The sequence below is a fragment of the Ixodes scapularis genome, unplaced genomic scaffold, assembly GCF_016920785.2.
Source record: "Ixodes scapularis isolate PalLabHiFi unplaced genomic scaffold, ASM1692078v2 PGA_scaffold0__279_contigs__length_252992795, whole genome shotgun sequence".
NCBI classification, from domain to species: Eukaryota; Metazoa; Arthropoda; class Arachnida; order Ixodida; family Ixodidae; genus Ixodes; species Ixodes scapularis.
The window spans coordinates 203,606,124-203,625,949 of NW_024609835.1; the positions used below are offsets into that span (position 1 = coordinate 203,606,124).

The 19,826-nt window shown below is 48.3% G+C and overlaps 1 protein-coding gene across 1 annotated transcript; it reads right to left on the minus strand.

Moving 5' to 3' along the window:
- Positions 1–16,583: 16,583 nt before the first annotated feature.
- LOC120843100 lies at positions 16,584–19,375 on the minus strand. Its single transcript, XM_040214331.1, has 3 exons — positions 17,891–19,375; positions 16,690–16,882; positions 16,584–16,600 (listed from the first exon to the last, which is right to left on the minus strand). Exons 1-3 carry the CDS (start codon positions 19,373–19,375, stop codon positions 16,584–16,586), a joined length of 1,695 nt encoding a protein of 564 aa, XP_040070265.1.
- Between the last annotated feature and the right edge of the window lie 451 nt (positions 19,376–19,826).

Below are 19,826 nucleotides of genomic sequence, written 5' to 3' on the forward strand. Positions count from 1 at the left end.
TGGGGCAAGATGGCGCAAGTGCAGGACAGCCAGCCGGCAATGGCCAGGCGGCGCCACGAGAGTGCTGCATTCGGCGTCACAAGCGGAGGGGTCTCTCTTAATGGGTCGGCCAGTGGCTACTCTGCCTGTCGGGCCGTGGCGAGCGGCGGCGAACCCGATTTCAGCAGTCCCCGTGTGCACGTGCGCGCCATGTCCCTTTTTATTTTATGCGGTTTTTTAAGACCATCGGAAGCCTTGATAGGTCCAAGTGTTGAGAGCATAATCTGAAGCTGTCATCTGGACACCTGTTTGAACTGTCTTCGTGCGCTTGCGGCGTCGCTCTATAATAATCGCCGCCCGATCGGTCTGTGATTCGCTCGTCTCCCAGGAAGTGACACAACCCAACGAGAAGTCAGCGAATAGGTTTACTGTACTTCCCGGTTGCTCGTCTGCGAGAGCCGGCAGTCCGGACCCGCCGACCCTAGTTGTCGCCCGTCGTTCATAACTGGCAGTCGGAGTCCGTGTCCACGCCTGCGGATCGTCCTTCCCACGCACTGCGTACGCTAGCTGTTCCGGGCTATCACAGCTAGAGTTTCGCTGCAGAACCACTCCTGGACCGTCATGGACGGGTCCCTATCATTTCGTCGAAACTCGTTTCGTGGAATTACGTTTCGTGGACAACTTTTCGTGGACACACGTTTCATGGACAGACGTTTCGTCGACAGCGTGACGTTTCGTCGACAATCGTTTCGTCGACAGCACCACCGTAAAATGTTTCGTCGACAAACTTTTTTTTTTGTTGTTTTTTTCGGTTCCGAAAGGAATGTTGGAAACTTAAGGTACATGCGCTTGTAACAGATGAAAAAGACGATGCCCAGCGCAGTTGCTCTCCAAGGTGAGCAACTGCGCTATCCTCTCGCTCTCATCCGTGTCAGATGGAAAAGCAAGAGAGCGCAGGACTTCGCGCGCGGCCTATTCGGATATCTGCAAGTTCCGATGCCCGTTTATAGAACCGAAAGTTACTGGAGGAAGAAAAGCGGTGGAGAAAAATATGCGTAGGCACAAATCAAAACTTCGATCTAATGGTGGGTTGCGGAAAAGGGCGTAAACACTGTTTTGTTTTCTTCATATTGGTTATTTTTAAACAAGAATACAGCTTGCAGCCTTTTATTGCAAATTTACAACCCTAATACTTCAATTGAAATTAAGCATGTTCATCACCCTCAATTATTCAAAAGGAAAAGTGATGCAGTGTTTTACTGGCTACTGCAACTTATACGCAAAAAAACTGTTTAGTCACACTCGTTTCATCGTCATTTATCCTTAAGGGCCGATTAAAAAGGACATTACACAATAAGGGGCTGTAAACAATGTCAAATAAAAATAAATAACAAAAGCACGAAAACCAATAACACTCGCACTACCGGGAGCACGCTGCCCGCGAACAAACCTAAAAAAAAAATACATTGCAATGCAAAAAATAAATAAAGAAAGAAAGAAATAAACACGAGAATTGGTGACAGGTAAATAAAACAGTACACCAAGTTTAGTCGTATTACACAAAGTAAACCATAGTTGATATCGAATGTGCATCTTAATGCATTATATAGATTCTCTCGAGCAGCCGCCACATGCAAGGCCTGGGAGGCGGTGGTATACCACTAGACGAAATCTGTCGGCAGCAGCCGACTGGTCCTCACACGCGACATTAAATTGTTCCTTTATCGATGCCAGCAGACAGGTACCTGGGGCAAGTTCGTAGCTCTTTTCATAAAAGAGCGGCTTCCAAATCTAATGTTCTTTGGTTACATATTGGTTTATCTGCATGCAAGATTTCAGTACAGGCATAACATATGCAGAACTATTGTGTTATTCATTATCCAGACGCTAAATATGCTAAAGACTAAAAATCGTATGCCGTCTGGTAAGTACAGTACGTTGAATATCCAGTGTTTGGAGGAGAAAACAACCGTGTTTTATCACCGTAAAAGTAAACCACGTGTAGGAAAATGCTCAGTCTCCTTTAAAGTTTATTGTAAGCGGCTAAAACCAGATGCCAATTAGCTTGAAAACCGATTTTATGCCATTTTCAACGGTAGGAAGGCTGTGTGCACCGCAAACAGGCCTCGCTTATTCTTTCAAATTTTCTTTAAGAGCTTCAGTGTTTTGACGTGTGGACTATCTATGCTATGTTCATGTGGCTCTTGAGGATTCTGCCAAAAGAGGCGACGCGCGGAAAGATACGCTTGCTCCGGAAATGACCCAGCCACTTTTTTCAAAACAGTCGGAGTGCCGGCGGCCAGCCCGCGAAGGGTTGTATTCGATGACGTACAGACACCTCGATCACGTATGCTGCCGAAAGCGTAGACCTCAAGAGCAGCGCATATTGTTGAATCTAATTTGAGAAAGGACACTGGTCGATAACAAAACTTCCCGGCTTTAACAACGCTTCCCCAAAGGTTCGGGCAAAGACACGAGCGAAACCATTCAAGTCGTAAGTTCCGAAATCAGTGCAATCGACAAGCCCCCCCCCCCCCCCCCTCCACCCAAAAAAAAAAAAAAAAAATTGCGATAGTTTACGTTGGTGAGGCAAGATGGCTGCGCACTAGTTCGCCATACTTGGCCCAGTCGGCCATCTTTCATCCATCTAACACAAGTCCCACAGAGGTCGCGAGGAGGCGCAGCTGGCGGAGCCAGCCAGGAGCTGGCAGAGCGAGCTGTCGACGAAACGTCACAACATCTGTCGATGAAACGAGCGGGTGCTCGTTTCCACGAAACAATCTGTCGATGAAACATCGCAGTGTCGACGAAACGATTTGTCCATGAAACGTCGTTCGACGAACTGATTGCCACCGGTCATGGACTAGGCCGATAAGGCCAGGTTCGCCGTTTCCGCCGGTCCTGATCCGAAGCTCGCTGGTGGAACGCTCTTGGGACCGACATGGGCCGGACCAGCCAGAACGGCTCTATCGTTCCGGCCGGCCCCAGCCTCGTGCAGCACGCTCTTCCTCTTTCCTCGCCGGCGGGCCCCCGCTCGCGCCTCGCTCGACCGTCTTCTTCTCCCGGCGCCCCCCCCCGACACTAGAATAAAATGTGGGTAATTAGAACCAAACTCTCCGTGCTAGAGAACAGTGCACAAGTCTGGCGACAGGATATGAGAAGGATATTTACGCTTCGCATGAGCTTTTCCCAGAAAAAAAGTGAGCATCCTGTTTTCCGCACGCCGTCACATTTGTTACCAGACTCAGCATTAAATTTGGTAGCCGAAACAAACAAAAATTTGTTCTACGAAAATCCACTATTTAAAAACTTGCATGCTTAAAAGGTTTTGGTTGCAACCGCGAGTGCCGAACGGCGCGCGCGGTCGCAACCAAATGCACGCCTACAACTACGAGTGCCGGGAACAGGTCGAAGGGCATCTCGCTTGAAGACCTGATCGCCTTATTCTCGACGTCAAAGCGAAGCAACAATCGGCCCAATTTTTCCTACTGTATTTCTCTAAACGGTTGTCTCAGAGACTCGTAAAAAAACTAGTATAAATACGTTATTTTGCAAAAGGAGTCTGTCAGACCACTTTCCAAGCCTGCACATCTATTTTCGTTCACTTCAACAATTAATGTAAAATTCACTTACTTGATGCATCGCACTCCAGTAATCCACTTTGTCGCCGTGTCGCTTCCCAAGGTCTTAAAGGGAAGCGGTAAAGTCTGACGCTTGGGTCACCTGCACGACCGTGGCAGTCTTTCACGCAGCAGTAGCGGCGTTTATTTTTGGGGAAAACTCTAGGCTTAGGGCAGATGTCACAGGAACCCGGAAAGGTCATAGAGACGTGAAGTTGAGACTTAATTTTATGAAAAAACAGTTCCAAAAAGGCTCACGCCGATCCAAAATGCCACGTTCACACGTGGTTTCTAAATGCGCCCGCCCACAGTCCTCGCGACCCAGGCCGTCCTGGACTATCCAAGTTGTTTTATTTTTCAGTCGCTAGATGGCGCAACGTTGGCAACGTGTCGTGCCAACTTCCAAGCTGCAATCAAATACCGTTGAGAATAATACAGGAAACTCCGGGCTAAAATGGGAGACGGAAGTAGAAAGCGATCCTGGCGGTGTGGAGTGGACAACTCGTCACTTTCCCCGGAAATGAATCAAGTGGGTCTGACTCACTAGAGAAATTGATAGTCTATAAATATTCCCATTTTTTGATGGAGCATAGGCAGCATAAGCTCGTGATATTGGACCTCTTGGTATTTTGATGTCAAAATGCAGTGTGTTGTATGGACCTGTCAGGATTTGAATAGCCGATTTTGTACAATCTAAATAATAATTAACCTTATCTGAGCTTGTTGATTTATTTGTTTTCCTCCTACCGAAACATGTATTATCAGATGCCCTTGGCTCCAAGTGACCATAATTGACAATAGGCATCAATTTTTTATGAGACCGACCTGAAATGACTCCAAGTGACTAGAAGGGATTGTTATTGATAATTATGTGATTCTTTTGTGTGCTTACTCTTATGAACGGCTTCAAGTAGCTTTTGTTGGCTATTAGCATCTTCTTTGACCAGATTGACCTTAAATGGCTGCCAATAGCTATTGATGAGATAATTGACAATTACCCATTTCGGCGTTGGTGAATGTACATGGTTTCAACTGGCTATTATTGGCTATCAGCCTCCACTTTTATATATATTTGATAGATATGGCTACAAATATTAATGAGTAATGAAAGCTGAGCTATTTCTGTTTATAAACTGGGATGACGTCAGGTGGCTATTGTTGGCGATTAGAATATATTTCTGACCAGATTGGCTCAATGGCTACTAATGGCTGTTAGTCAGTATAATAGCAATTATCTGCTGTCTGGGTGTTTATGAATGAGAATGGCTTCAAGTGGCTATTATTGGCTATAAGCACCTATTTCCGAATAGATTGGCTGCAAATGGCTACAAACCGCTATTAGTAGATAACTATTGCTTGAGCTATTTTTATATTTACGAAATGGAATGGGGCTTTAAGTGGATAATGTTGGCTATTTGTAATTATTTTTGACCAGATTGATTTGAAATGATGCTGATGGATATTGATGAGATCATTAAACAATTACGTGCTATTTCGGTCTTAAAAATGAGTATGGCTTCAAGCGGCTATTATTGGCTTATGCATCAAATTTTAGATAAATTTGATTGAAATGGCTACAAATGGCTATTAGTGACTAGTGTTGATATTTATGGGTGTTTTAGTGTTTACTAACTGGAATAACTTTAAGGGGCTATTGTTGGCTATTAGCATATATTTCTGACCAGATTGGCTTGAAATGGCTAGCAGTGGCTATTTGCAAGTATAATTGACAATTATGGGCTATTTCAGTGTTTATCGATGAAAATGGCCACAAGTGGCTATTACTGGCTATAAACATTTATTTTTATTGCAATGGCTTAATTTGGCTACAAATGGCTATTAATGATTACTGTTGAAGTTATGAGCGATTTTTGTGTTCACCAACTGGACTGGCTTTAAGTGGCTATTGTTGGCTTTTATAATCTATTTCTGACCAGATTGGCTTCAAATGGCTAGCTATGGCTATTAGTGAGTATAATTGACAATTATGTGCTATTTCAGTATTTTTGGATGAAACTGGCTACAAGTGGCTAATACTGGCTATAAGCATTTAGATTGGCTTAAAATTGCTACAAATGGCTAGTAGTGACTAGTGATATTTACCAGCAGGTTTTATGCTTACTAACTGGAATGGCTTTTAGTGGCTATTGTTGGCTATTAGCATCCATTTCTGGCCAGATTTGCCTCAAATGGCTTGCAATGGCTATTAGTGAGTATAATTGAAAATTATGTGCTATTTCAGTGTTTTTGAATGAAAGTGGCTACAAGTGGCTATTACTGGCTATAAGCATTTAGATTGGCTTAAAACTGTTACAAATGGCTTGTAGTGACTAGAGTTGATATTTTTAAGCAGGTTTCACATTTACTACCTGGAATGGCTTTTATTGGCTATTGTTGGCTATTAGCATCTATTTCTGGCCAGATTTGCCTCAAATAGCTTGCAATGGCGATTAGTAAGTATAATTGACAATTATGCACTATTTCAGTGATTTTGGATGAAACTGGCTACAAGTGGCTATTACTGGCTATAATCATTTAGATTGGCTTAAAATTGCTACAAATGGCTAGTCGTGACTAGTGTTTATATTTATAAGCAGGTTTTATGTTTACTAACTGGAATGGCTTTTAGTGGCTATTGTTGGCTATTAGCATCTATTTCTGGCCAGATTCGCCTCAAATGGCTTGCAATGGCTATTAGTGAGTATAATTGACAATTATGTGCTATTTCAGTGGTTTTGGATGAAACTGGCTACAAGTGGCTACTATTGACTATAAGCATTTATTCTTTATCGAATTGGCTTGAAATAGCTACAAATGGCTATTAGTGGCTAGTCTTGATAGTTATGAGCAATTTTAGTGTTTACTAACCGGACTTGCTTTTAGTAGCTGTTGTTGTCTATTATCATTCATTTTTAACCAGATTGGCTTCAATTGGCAAGCAATGGCTATAGCAAGTATAATTGTGGATATTCATGAATAGCCATTCATAGCCATTCAATGGATATTCATAAATAGCCATGCATAGCCATTCAATAGATATTCACGAATAGCCATTCATAGCCAGTTGAAGCCATTCTGGTAAAAAAGAGATGGTAATAGCCAAAACTAGCCACATGAAGCCATTTCAGTTTGTAGACAAAAAATAGCTGCTAATTATAAATACTCGTCACTTTAAGCCATTTGTAGCCAATTCAAGCCACCGAGGTCAGGAACAGATGATTATAGCCAATAATAGCCAATCCAAGCAACCAAGTCAAGAATAGATGCATATAGCCAATAATATCCAGTTGAAGTCGTTCAAATCTATACACACTCCAATTGCATAAATTGTAAAGAATAGTTGCTGATAGCCATGAATAGCCATTTCAAACCAATCTAGTAAAAATAGATACTAATAGCCGATAATAGCCATTTGAAGTCATTTTCCCTTGTAGCAAGAAGGATATTCTCATTTGCTAACAAATCGTATATTTACATTATTTACAAAAGAGTCAAAATCTGAAGATCGTGGAACGCGGACTGCGTAGCCCTTCACCTTGTCATCTCGAGCCCCCGCGTGCAAGTGATGGTGTTTTTCTCGAGCTGGTGTTCTTCGTCTTCTTTACTCGCTGTAGCGTGCCGCTACAGGTACTCGCTGTAGCGTGCCGCTACAGGTACTCCCCCCCTAGCGAGGAGGTGGAGGAGACGAGCGATCAGGTGCTCGCTTGAAGTGTGCGCGTCGTACTAGGGTTGGAGTTGTGTGTGCTTGAAGTTGCTCGAGATGAGCTGGCTTTATCCTGTCGAGTGAAATTGTATCTTCACGTCCTTTCACGAGCACGGTGAAGTACTTGTCGCCGCGTTTTAGAACTTTAAATGGTCCTTCATATGGGTTCTGCAGCGGTCGTTTCACGGCGTCTGTGCGTATGAACACGTGGGTGCAGCGTGACAGTTCCGGGCTGAGGAACACCTTGCGAGAGTTCCGCTGTCGTGTGGGCACAGGTCGTAGTTTCTCGAATGAGGAACGTAGACGGCTTGCGTAGTCCTCTGCTGTGTTGGTTACGGTGTTGGTGCTAGGTGTTAGAAACTCACCAGGGATGCGTAGAGCCGTGCCGTACACCATTTCTGCTGTACTGCATCCCAGGTCACCTTTTAGGGACGTGCGTATTCCAGCATGAGGAGTGGTAGAGTTTCCGTCCAAGGCGCGGCTGTACCTTTCGTCTTCAAACTGGCCTTTAGCTGTCTGTGAAACCGTTCCACCATTCCGTTGGAGATGGGGTGATAGGATGTAGTGTGGATATGTTTTGTACCTAGGATCCGCGAGAGGTTCTGGAACAGTGTAGACTCGAATTGTCTCCCTCGGTCTGTTGTGATGGTGGTTGGTGTTCCAAAACGGCTGACCCACATGCTGACGAAGGCCCGTGCTACGGCTTCTGCTGCTATCGATTTGATCGGTGTTGCTTCAGGCCACCTCGTGAAGCGGTCGATGCAGGTCAAAATGTACCGGCAATCGTCGGCTGGCGGGAGTGGTCCCACTATGTCGAGGTGGATGTTGCTGAAACGACCATCGGGAGGTGAAAACTTGCCGAGCGGTGTAGTCGTGTGCCGACCCACTTTCGCGCGCTGGCATTGCACGCACGTGCGTGTCCAATTGCGGATGTCGGCGTTGATCTTAGGCCATATGAATCGAGCAGTTATGAGATGTTGTGTGGCTCGAAATCCTGGTTGTGAAAGTGAGTGGATTGCTTTAAAAATAGGCTTCCGGAACTTCTCGGGGACATATGGTCTTGGTTGTCCTGTCGACACATCGTAGACCAATGTTGCTTTGCATTCCGGAATCTTTATGTCTTGTAGGTTCAGTGACGTTGTTTCCCGCAAATGTGGTAGTGTTGTATCCGTGCTCTGCGCTGCTGCTAGTTCTTCGTAGTCGACAGCGTTCCGTTCGGTAGAGCAGGTGTTCACACCAATTCGAGAGAGTGCGTCTGCTACGGAGTTGTCTTTGCCTGGTACAAAGCGGATGTCCGTCGTGAACTCCATGACGTAAGCCATTTGCCGTATCTCTCTTGGCGTGTGCGTTTCACTGCTAGATGTTAAAGCATACGTCAGCGGCTTGTGATCAGTCATCACAAAAAATGTTCGTCCCTCGAGGTAGTAGTGGAAGTGTCTGATGGCAAGGTAGACTCCAAGTAGTTCCCTTCCGAAAGTGCTGTAGCGGCATTCAGTAGTTGACAGCTTCTTCGAGAAGAATGCCAATGGTTTCCATGTTCCGTTGATGTTCTGCTGGAGGACAGCTCCGACGGCGGAGTTAGAGGCGTCTACCATGACTGATGTTGGCGCTCCAGCCTTTGTATGGGTTAGCAGTGTGGCTTTTGCAAGTTCCTCCTTGATGGCGGAAAACGCTGCGTCAGCAGTTGGTGTCCAAGTCAGAAGGGCGTTCTTGCCTGGTTTTCCTTGCAAAAGGTCATGCAGGGGCTGCAGGATTGTAGCACACCGAGGAACAAAGCGCCTGTAGAAGTTCACGAGCCCGAGAAACTCGCGGAGTGTCTTTGTTGTAGGAGGTTGCGGGAACTCCCGGATGGCTTCTACTCGCTGTGGCAGCGGCCGTATGCCGTGACTGTCGACGCGATGGCCCAGGAAATCCATGCCCTCGACGCCGAATGTGCACTTTGCAGGGTTGACGATCAATCCATAGTTTTCAAGGCGAGGGAAGAGCTGACGTAGGTGGTCTACGTGGTCTTTCGGGTTGTCGCTGAAAATGAGGATGTCGTCCATGTATGCGAAAGTAAAGGTCAGGCCGCGTACGACTTGGTCGATGAACCTTTGGAAGGTCTGGGCCGCATTGCGGAGACCAAACGGCATCCGCAAGTACTCGAGCATGCCGAATGGGGTTATTATGGTGGTCTTCGGAACGTCGGCCGGTTCCACAGGAATTTGGTGGTACGCTTTCACGAGGTCCACCTTACTGAAGATGGTTGCTCCATGCAAGGCGCCGGTGAAATTCTGTATGTGGGGAATTGGATAGCGATCGGGGACCGTGCTCTGGTTGAGGGCTCTGTAATCTCCGCATGGACGCCAGTCGCCGCTCTTCTTTGGGGCCATGTGGAGGGCCGATGACCAGGAGCTGGAAGAAAGCCGGACGTAGCCAAGCTCGAGCATGTGCTCAAATTCTTGCTTCGCTATCCGCAGGCGATCTGGAGCTAGGCGTCTAGGTCGAGCAAACACCGGAGGTCCCTTCGTCTCAATATGGTGGGTCACGGTGTGTTTCACCGGTACGTCCCTTGAAGTTGGACGATAGACGTCGGGGAGTTCGTCGAAGATATCCGTCCATTTGGAGGTGGTCTCCACTTGAGGGAGGCTGGGCGCCTCTTGGACTGCCTTCGCGGATATTCCCTGCACGGTGAGGCGAGTCTCAATGTCGTGAAGCAGTCTTCGCTTTACATCCACCATGAGCGCAAAATGCCGGAGAAAGTCGGCTCCTATGATGGGTTGAAGAACGTCGGCGATTAAGAAAACCCACCGAAACGTCCGTCTGAGGCCGATGTCGAGAGTGATTGACTTTTGTCCGTACGTCTTAATTGGTGAACCATTCACTGCATGTAGTGGCGGGGTGTCTTGTCGATGCCGTCGATCTTCCAGCGTAGGTGGAACGACGCAAATCTCGGCTCCCGTGTCTACTAGGTACCGTACCTTGGTGGTTCGGTCGGTTACGTAGAAAAGACGGTTGGACTCCAGGCCGGCTACACCATCCGCCTCTAGTGTGCGGCCTTGCCGTTTCCCGTGAAAGTACACGGAGGTTGGCACTTCTTGGCATCATTTCCGTGACGGTAGTGGTACCAGCAGACCTGGTGTTTTGCAGGCGACTTGCTTCGGCGGCGTTCTTCGTTGGTTCGTCGACTCGCGCTCGAGGATCGGGAGTGACGCATGCGGAGGTCCTTGAGCTCTCGCGTGAGTTGATCCATCCTGGCTTCCATCCGAGAGTTGGAAGACAGCAGCTGGGCAATCTTGTCGTCCACGGGCGGCGATGGTCGTGCGGCATGGAGTGTAGTGTCATGTGTTTTCACAGCGGAGATGGATGGAAAGCCCGCGTCCATGATTTGGTCGGCCATCCGAGTGAACGTGGCGGTGGAGTCGGTGGTCGATGTGCTTAGTATCATGCGGACTGGTTGTGGTAGCCTCTGGAGAAAAAGCTCTCGGAGAATCGTTGTCTCCATGTTCGGTGCTTTATCTCCTAGAAGCTGTTCCATGCGTTGTAGCAACTCTGTCGGCTTCCTGTCACCTAGTTCTTCTGCCGTCAGGAGTTGCTGCAGCCTGCGGTGTTCCGACTCTGTTGTTCGTCGGATGAGTTCACTCTTCAAGTATTCATAGGGCTGGTCTTCTGGTGGAGCGCGAAGGATGTCCCGAACGACAGCTGCCGATGACTGCGGCAGAGCGGAAATGACGTGGTCGAACTTCGTCAAGGACGATGTTATCTTGTTCCTTCGGAAGGTCGATTCAATCGTGAGGAACCAGAGTTCCGAATCGGCAGCCCAGAATTCCGGTAACTTGAAGTTGATCGCAGCGACAGCAAGCGTTGTTAGGTCGCCCGACGACGCGGAAGCTTGAGTGACGCTCATCGTTCCAAAGGTGCGCAGATGTTCCAAGACAAACTCAGTGTTGATAGAAGCCATTAGTCGGGTAGGAGGGCTTGTTCCGAGTCTCGGGTCACCAGTTTGTAGCAAGAAGGATATTCTCATTTGCTAACAAATCGTATATTTACATTATTTACAAAAGAGTCAAAATCTGAAGATCGTGGAACGCGGACTGCGTAGCCCTTCACCTTGTCATCTCGAGCCCCCGCGTGCAAGTGATGGTGTTTTTCTCGAGCTGGTGTTCTTCGTCTTCTTTACTCGCTGTAGCGTGCCGCTACAGGTACTCGCTGTAGCGTGCCGCTACACCCTCATAATCACGGAAATAGCAAGAATTGTCAACTATATTCATGAATAGCCATTTGTAGCTATTTGAAGCCAGTCTGGTAAAAAATAGATGGTAATAGCCAAAAAACTAGCCGCATGAAGCCATTTCAGTTCGTAGACAAAGAAATAGTTGCTAATTATAAATACTAGTCACTTTAAGCCACTTGTAGCCAATACAAGCCGCCCAGGTTAGGAACAGATGATTTTAGCCAATAATAGCCAATCCAAGCCAACCAAGTCAAGAATAGATGCCTATAGCAAAAAAAGTGAAAGCCGTTTACAACTCCCTGTAACACCGAATTAGAGCGCAGCTCTTGAGGAGGAGGAGGGAAGGGTACTGGGGGTGAAGTGACCTGGGGGGGGGTCACGTGACGATGCCGATGATGTCATCAGTGACGTCACTGATGACGTCATCCGTGATGATGACGATGACGATGCGGATGCCGGTGACGTCATCAGTGACGTCACCGATGACGCCATCAGTGATGATGACGATGACGATGCGGATGCCGGTGACGTCATCAGTGACGTCACTGATGACGTCATCAGTGACGATGACGATGCGGACCCCGATGACGTCGTCAGCGATGATGACGATGACGATGCGGATGTCGATGACGACATCAGTGGCGTCATTGATGACGTAATCCGCGATGATGACGATGACGATGCGGATGCCGGTGACGTCATCAGTGACGTAACTGATGACGTCATCAGTGATGATGACGATGACGATGCGGATGCCGGTGAGGTCATCAGTGACGTCATCAGTGATGATGACGATGACGATGTGGATGCCGGTGACGTCATCGGGGAGGTCACGTGACCTCGGGGGGGGGGGGGGGTCACGTGACCTCGGGGGGTCATGTGACTTTGGGTGTCACGTGACCTCGGGGGTCACGTGACCCTGGGGGAGGGGTCACGTGACCTCTGGGGGTGACGTGACCTTGGAGGCCACGTGACCTTGGGATGACCTTGGGGGTCGCGTGACCTTGGGGTGACCTTGGTTACGCCGACGCCGACGGCGACGCCGACGGCGACGCCAACGGCGACGCCAACGGCGACGCCGACGCCGCTCAAGCCGGGAACTGGCCCCTAAGAGCTGCACTCTAAAATATCCAGTTGAAGTCATTTGAATCTATATAGATTCCAATTGCATAAATTGTAAATAATAGTTGCTGATAGCCATGTATAGCCATTTTAAGCCGATCTAACAAAAATACATGATAATAGCCAATAATAGCCATTTGAAGTCATTTTCAGTCATAATCACTGAAATAGCATAGAATTGTCAACTATATCCACGAATAGCCATTCACGGCCATTTGAAGCCAGTCTGGTAAAAAATATATGGTTATAGCCAAAACTAGCCACATGAAGCCATTTCAGTTTGTAGACAAAGAAATAGCTGCTAATTATAAATACTAGTCACTTTAAGCCATATGTAGCCAATTCAAGCCACCCGTCAAGAACAGATGAATATAGCCAATAATAGCCAATCCAAGCCAACCAAGTCAAGAATAGGTGCCTACAGCCAATACTGTCCAGTTGAAGTCATTCAAATCTAGACACACTCCAATTGCATAAATTGTAAACAATAGTTGCTGATAGCCATGTATAGCCATTTTAAGCCAATCTATCAAAATACATGCTAATAGCCAATAATAGCCATTTGAAGTCATTTTCAGTCATAATCACTGAAATAGCATAGAATTGTCAACTATATCCACAAATAGCCATTCATAGCCATTTGAAGCCAGACTGGTAAAAAAATATATGGTAATAGCCAAAACTAGCCACATGAAGCCATTTCAGTTTGTAGACAAAGAAATAGCTGCTAATTATAAATACTAGTCACTTTAAGCCCTTTGTAGCCAATTCAAGCCACCCAAGTCAGGAACAGATGAATATAGCCAATAATAGCCAATCCAAGCCAACCAAGTCAAGAATAGATGCCTATAGCCAATACTATCCAGTTGAAGTCATTCAAATCTAGACACACCCCAACTACATAAATTGCCAATAATAGTCACTGATAGACATGTATGGCCATTTCAAGCCGATTTGGCCAAGAACTGCCCATAGCCAATAATAGTAGACATTTGAATCCATTCATATTAAAAAAAACATCATGATTACTATGTCACTAAATGTCACTAATGTTCATTCTGAAGCAATTTAAGGTGGTATTGTTAAGATGATATGCAATTGCTAACAATAGCCACTTGAAGCCATTTTCATTCATAAGTAGAGAATAGCAGAATATTGCGACCAATAAACACTAATAGCCATTTTTTGGCAATTCGAGCAAACCAGGTCAATAACAGATGCCTATAGCCAATAATAGCCATTGGAAGCCAACTCAGCCTGCATACAATCAAATAAGTCGAAATAGTGACTGATCATCATTGATAGTCACTAGAAGTCATTTGGACCCCAAATCCGCCATATAATTTATAAACATGATAATATAGCCAATAATAGCCATATGAAGCTAAACCAGTCTGCTCACAACCAGGTGTCCAAATAGTGACTAATAGCCATTGAAAGTCTCTAGAAGTCATTTGGACCCCGAATCTGCTGTATAAATAAAAATATATGATTGTATAGCCAATAGTAGCCATTGAAAGCCAACTAACCTGCATAAAATCAAATAAGTCGAATTAGTGACTGATAGTGATTGATAGTCACTAGAAGTCATTTGGACCCCAAGCCCACCTTATGATTTATAAACATAATCATACAGCAATAATGGCCATATTAGGCCAACTCAGTCTGTTGAGGGAATTGTTGCTTCTTGGCGTTCCGAGATATCGATCAGTCTCAACAAATCTCAACACTTTTATTTTAAACTACACACACTACACACGTTCAAAACAGACGAGCCACTTTCTCGTTCTCCGATCCGTAGCGTTCCAGCTTTCGTTCTGTCCGTCTCCACTTTCCCAGCTGTTGATCTTCGCGGCTGCATCCGGCCGCTGCGGGTACGAAGTTTACATCTCGACCCCCGCGCGCGATCGTAAATCGTCTCCGCCGAGACAAGCCGTGGTGTGAGGTTCAGCTCGCTCCTCGCGTGCATCCTCCCAGCAGAGGGAATCCGATGCCGTCCTCGCGAAAGTTCCAACACACTCCCCACCGAATGGGCGCGAGCACATTCTAGAGTTCCGTCATTTCTAAGGGGTAGATTAGTTGCACTGGCCTTCGCAATACTGTACCGCGATGTACGCGAATCTCGCATGAACGAACCCTTGCATCGCGTCCATGAAATACCTTCTCAACCTTTCCAAGCTTCCAAAGCAGTCGTGGAAGTGGCTCTTTCAAAAGGACCAACTGGCCCACTCGGGGCGGAGGGGACTGCTTTTGGTGACTAGCATAAGCAGACCTCAGTTCTCGGAGGTATTCCGCCCCCCACGTCCCCCAAAATAAATTTAGGATCCGTTTTCGCTTTCGCCACAGACCGCGAAGTGTCTCCGGTGTCGAAGCGAGCGGCTCTTCCCCGGCCGCCGGCAGCGCCGTCAGCCGTCTACCGATTAGAAAGCTCGCAGGCGTGAGAGGGTCGCCCTCTCCCACCTCGTTGTATACAAAGGTCAATGGTCTCGAATTCACCACGGCTTCAATTTCGGTGAGAACCGTGGCCAATTCATCTGCGCCCAGGCATTTCTTTCCGATCACCTTCCTCAATGACACCTTTACTGAGCGCACGAGCCTCTCATAAAAACCTCCCCACCATGGCGCTCGTTCGACAATAAATCGCCACTCTATGCCAGCATTGGCAAAATGCTGAATCACATCAGGGTGTCGGAGTGTCTTCCACAGTTCCCTTAGTTCTTTTGAGGCCCGTTTAAATGTCAAAGCGTTATCCGAATAAATGACGCGGCATACCCCTCTCCGCGACACAAATCTGCGAAAGGCATACAGAAAGCTCTTTGTCGACATGTCTGTCACTAACTCTAAATGTACCGCTCGGGTAACCACACATGTAAACAACAAGACGTAACATTTGCTGGTGAGGTCCTTCGCCTTAACATACAGGGGTCCCGCAAAGTCTGTGCCCACTACTTCAAACGGGTCCGCTCGCGTTGTACGATCCGCCGGCAAGGGTCCCGTTGGAGCACTTGCAGGAGTCGCGTTGAATCGCTGGCAGGTCACACACGCACGCACTACTTTCTTTACCAGTTGTCTTCCGCGGAGGATACAGTACTTTTCGCGCAGCTGCACGAGAGTGTCCCTGGCTCTCGCGTGCAGTACCTGGCGATGGGCGTCGATAGTCAGCAACGTTGAGTATCGATGCTCCTTAGGCAGTACAATGGGGTGGCGTTCTTCTTGCGTCAGGTTCGATGACTGGAGTCGACCGCTGATCCTCAGCAATCCCTCTTCATCGATGAAAGTGCGAAAGTCACGCAAGAGCGACCCAGGTGGGGGCGACATTCTCTTTGCTGCACAATCAATATCGGAGGCAAACGCTGATCTTTGTGCTCTCGTTATCCAGTGTGTTTGCGCTACGTGGATCTCCTCGGCGGTCAGTGGTCCCATCCTTTCTTCTGACGATCTAAGGTTATAGGTGAACCGTAAAATCCAGGCCGTTGTTCTGTGGAGTTTCAAGGCCGAGCTGAACCTTGAGACGTCCAGCAACTCTTCCGGTACAGTTGCAGTTACCTCGAAGAGCTCTGCTCTTGGAGTCCTCTCCTCGAGCCCGTCGTGGGAAAGCTCCTCGTCACTTTCCCCAGGCCACTCTGTCGCGGGCAGTAGCAACCAAGTTGGTCCGTTCCACCAGAGCGGTGCAGACAGCAGTCGATCCGCGGACAGCCCTCGTGTCATCAGGTCCGCAAGATTTTCTTTCCCCGGGCAGTGGTGCCACATTGCCTTCTCGTTGTTTGCTTGAATTTCTTGTACTCTATTTTTCACGAACGTCTTCCACCTGGATGGCTCTCCCCTAATCCAATGCAGAGCGATCATAGAATCCGCCCAGAAGTGGACTTCATCCACTTTGATTTCGAGGTGTGTCCTTACGTACTTAAACAGCCTCGATCCGATCAAGCATGCCGTGAGCTCTAATCTAGCAAGGCAGATTTCCTTCAGGGGCGACACGCGGCACTTAGCCAGTAAGAGTGTCGCGGTCATTTCTCCGGTGTCATCCGTAGAGCAGATGAATATCATCGAACCGTATGCGGAGGTGCTGGCGTCCGAGAATACGTGCAACGTTCGATGTACAACGTTGCCCTTCAGCTCGCTGTCGTAGAATCTGGGCACGTTAATTTGCTGAAGTGTGGTGAGCTCGTCGCACCAGTTGTTCCAGCCACTCATCAGTCCTTCCGGCAGTGTATCGTCCCAGCGCAAATTCAGCTTCCAGATTTCCTGAAACAAGATCTTGGCTCGCACCACGAAGGGGGAGAGGAAACCAAGGGGGTCATACAGTCGTGCTGTCGTCTGGAGCACGAAACGCTTGGTGTTTCTTCGTTGGCGGGCAAAATCAATCACGTGTTCTGCCGAAAAGGAAAGGCTGTCTTCATTCGGCTTCCACGTCAGACCGAGTACCTTCAACACACCCGTCTGTTGTCCCAATGGTCTCTCATCGGGACCCTTGTCTTCAAGAATTTTCGACAGGGCTGCGCTATTGGAGCCCCACTTATGGAGCTTCATCCCCGCTGCTCCAAATATCTCGATCGCCTCGTTGCAGAATGTCCGGGCGTCCTCTTCACTTTCCGCGCCCGTCAAGAGGTCGTCAACGTAAACCGATCTACCCAGTCGCTCTGCTGTCTTGGGGAATACGCTCTCCATTTCTCTGAAATGATGTCGTAGGGTCGCGGCCAACAGAAAGGGGCTGGATGTGGCTCCGAAAATGACCCTGGTCATACGCCAGACTTCCACCTCCGGAGTTGTTTGGTTCGGTTGAGGAACTTCTTTGTACCAGAGGAACCGCAGAGCATTGCGATCCTCCGGGTTTACTTCAATTTGAAGGAAGGCCTTTTCGACGTCCGCAACCAGTGCCACCGGGTGTTGCCTGAAGTTGAGAAGCAGGCTAACAAGGTCTGGGTTCAGGTTCGGACCGCTCTCCAGGTTGTCGTTTAGTGACTTGCAGTTCGGTCCGTGCGAAGACGCGTCGAAAACGATTCTCATCTTCGTCGTACTGCTGCATTCTCGCAGAACAGCCTGGTGGGGCATGTAGTAGACCCGTTCATTCGAGTTATCGTCTCTCTCGACCCTCTCAGCCATTCCGTTCTCGACGTAAAGCCGGACTGCCTGATCATATCTCTGCATGAGCTCAGGATTCTTGCTTAGCCTCTTTCGTTGGCTTTCGAGTCTCTTCCAAGCCATCTCTCGGTTACAATCAAGCTTTACATCAGGTTTACAAGGGAGGCTCACTTCGTATCTTCGATCAGATTTGGTGAGGCTCCTCTCAAAGCGCTGCATGATGTCGCTATCGGAGTGATCCTGGACCTCTGCGTCCACAACTCCCATACTCTCAAGCTCCCAAAATCCTCTCAGGACAGCCGTGTTCTCCTGGTCGCTCACGGCAGCTCTGAGGACGATCACTTGGGAACAGTTGACAACAGCTGCAGTTGCCTGGGAACGTCCATGTACTGCCCAACCAAAGGCGGTCTCCACTGCCGTCAGGTTCTCGCTCAGTCGACGGACTCTTCCCGTATCGCATCCCCAGTAGTGCTCCGATCCTAAGAGGATTCCTACTCCGTTGCACTCGAGTCCGTTCAGGTCGTCACCAACCATTAGTCCGAGCTCCTCCATATTCACCAGGATGTCTTCATCCGGGCCTGGAAGTTCTTGTTCGCAGATAGAACGCATCTCGAGGGCGTCTATCTCGTATGTCTGGCCGGTTAGACGATTACTCAAAACTACTTGAACTCTACGGTACGTTTGTTCGCTAGTGTTGCCACCGAACACTCCGACGGTAAGAACCTCCGTTCCGAGAAGCTTGCAACCAAGACCCCTCGACAGCTCCTCTGTAATGAAGGAGCGCTGACTACCGCTGTCGAAGAGAATGCGGGCCAACTTTCTTCTGTTCTTGCTTTCCACCCACGCGGTAACGGTTTGCAGAAGGACAGCCGGTTTGTTGCCCTTCTCGCTCACATGCAGGTTGAGAGGCGTCTTGTCTTTCTTCCGCGTTTCATCCGATCCGCTGGCGGCTCGTCCCGGCAAGTAATCTGGATCACACATAGAGGATACATGCCTTCCTCCACACCTGTCACAACGGAGCGTGCCGCGACACATTCTTGCCGTGTGGTTCGGCTTTGTGCACCGGAAGCACCTGCGATCGGCTTGCAGCCTGCGCTTCTTTTCCTTGAGTTCGATCTTCGCGTTACAGTCTGGTGTGCTGTGCGCCTTTGATTTGCAAAGAAAGCATTCCATGCTGTCCATCCTGCCATGCAAGGCCGTAGCGGTAGCGTTCCGAGTCTTGGCGTTGTTTAGGCGCCTCTTCGGATGTTCATGCATGGGGAAACAATGTGCAGGCTTACCGCCGGCGTCTTCGGGTTGTTCCTTGGATGTTTTCTCCCGGCTCTCCACCTCGATCTTGAGAAAGTTCAGCAGCGCGCTCACCTCCTTAACGGGTCCTTGTTCCGTTGCTGAGTCGGAGCCGATGTCGGCTGCTGATGTTCCCCCGGCGGTGGCGTTTTCGGCGTTCCCCGAAGACATCTTGCGGTTGAACTCGAGCCTCATGTCGTCCGGAAGCGCACGAAGCAGAACCGGGTAGAGCATGGCACAGTATGACTGATCCGTCACACCCAACGCCCGAAGGCCCCGGATTTGAGCCTGGACGCTGTCGTAGACCCGCCGCAGAGCTCTGACGCTGCGCGATGACGGCACCTGAATGATGTCCATGAGCCCTGTCATGTGGTCCTGTATCAGCTCCGCCTGGTTCCCGAACCGCTGCTGCAGGAGCTCGATGGCGTGGGCGTAGCATTCAGCAATTGGGTGCAGTCCTGCGATGGCGGCTGCTCCATCACCAGTCAGGGCTGACCTCAAGTAGTTGAATTTTTCTGAGGACGATAGTTCCGGATTTTCATGGATGGCGGTCTGAAATTGCTCCCAGAAGGGCTGCCAATTTCTTCGGTGTCCGTTAAACTTGATGAGCTCTAATTTGGGAAGCTTGATTTTTGATGTCACCTTTCTTGCTTCCCGCTCTTCGTTCGGTTTCCCGCTTGTTCGTTGGCTGTCCTCCGGACTTTTCACTTTCCTTTTGAGCTTTGCTAGGCACGTGACGATCTTGTCAGAGTAATCTATCAATTGCGTGAATTCCGCTTCTGCTTCTTTTTCGGAAATCAACGACTCAATCGCGGCATCT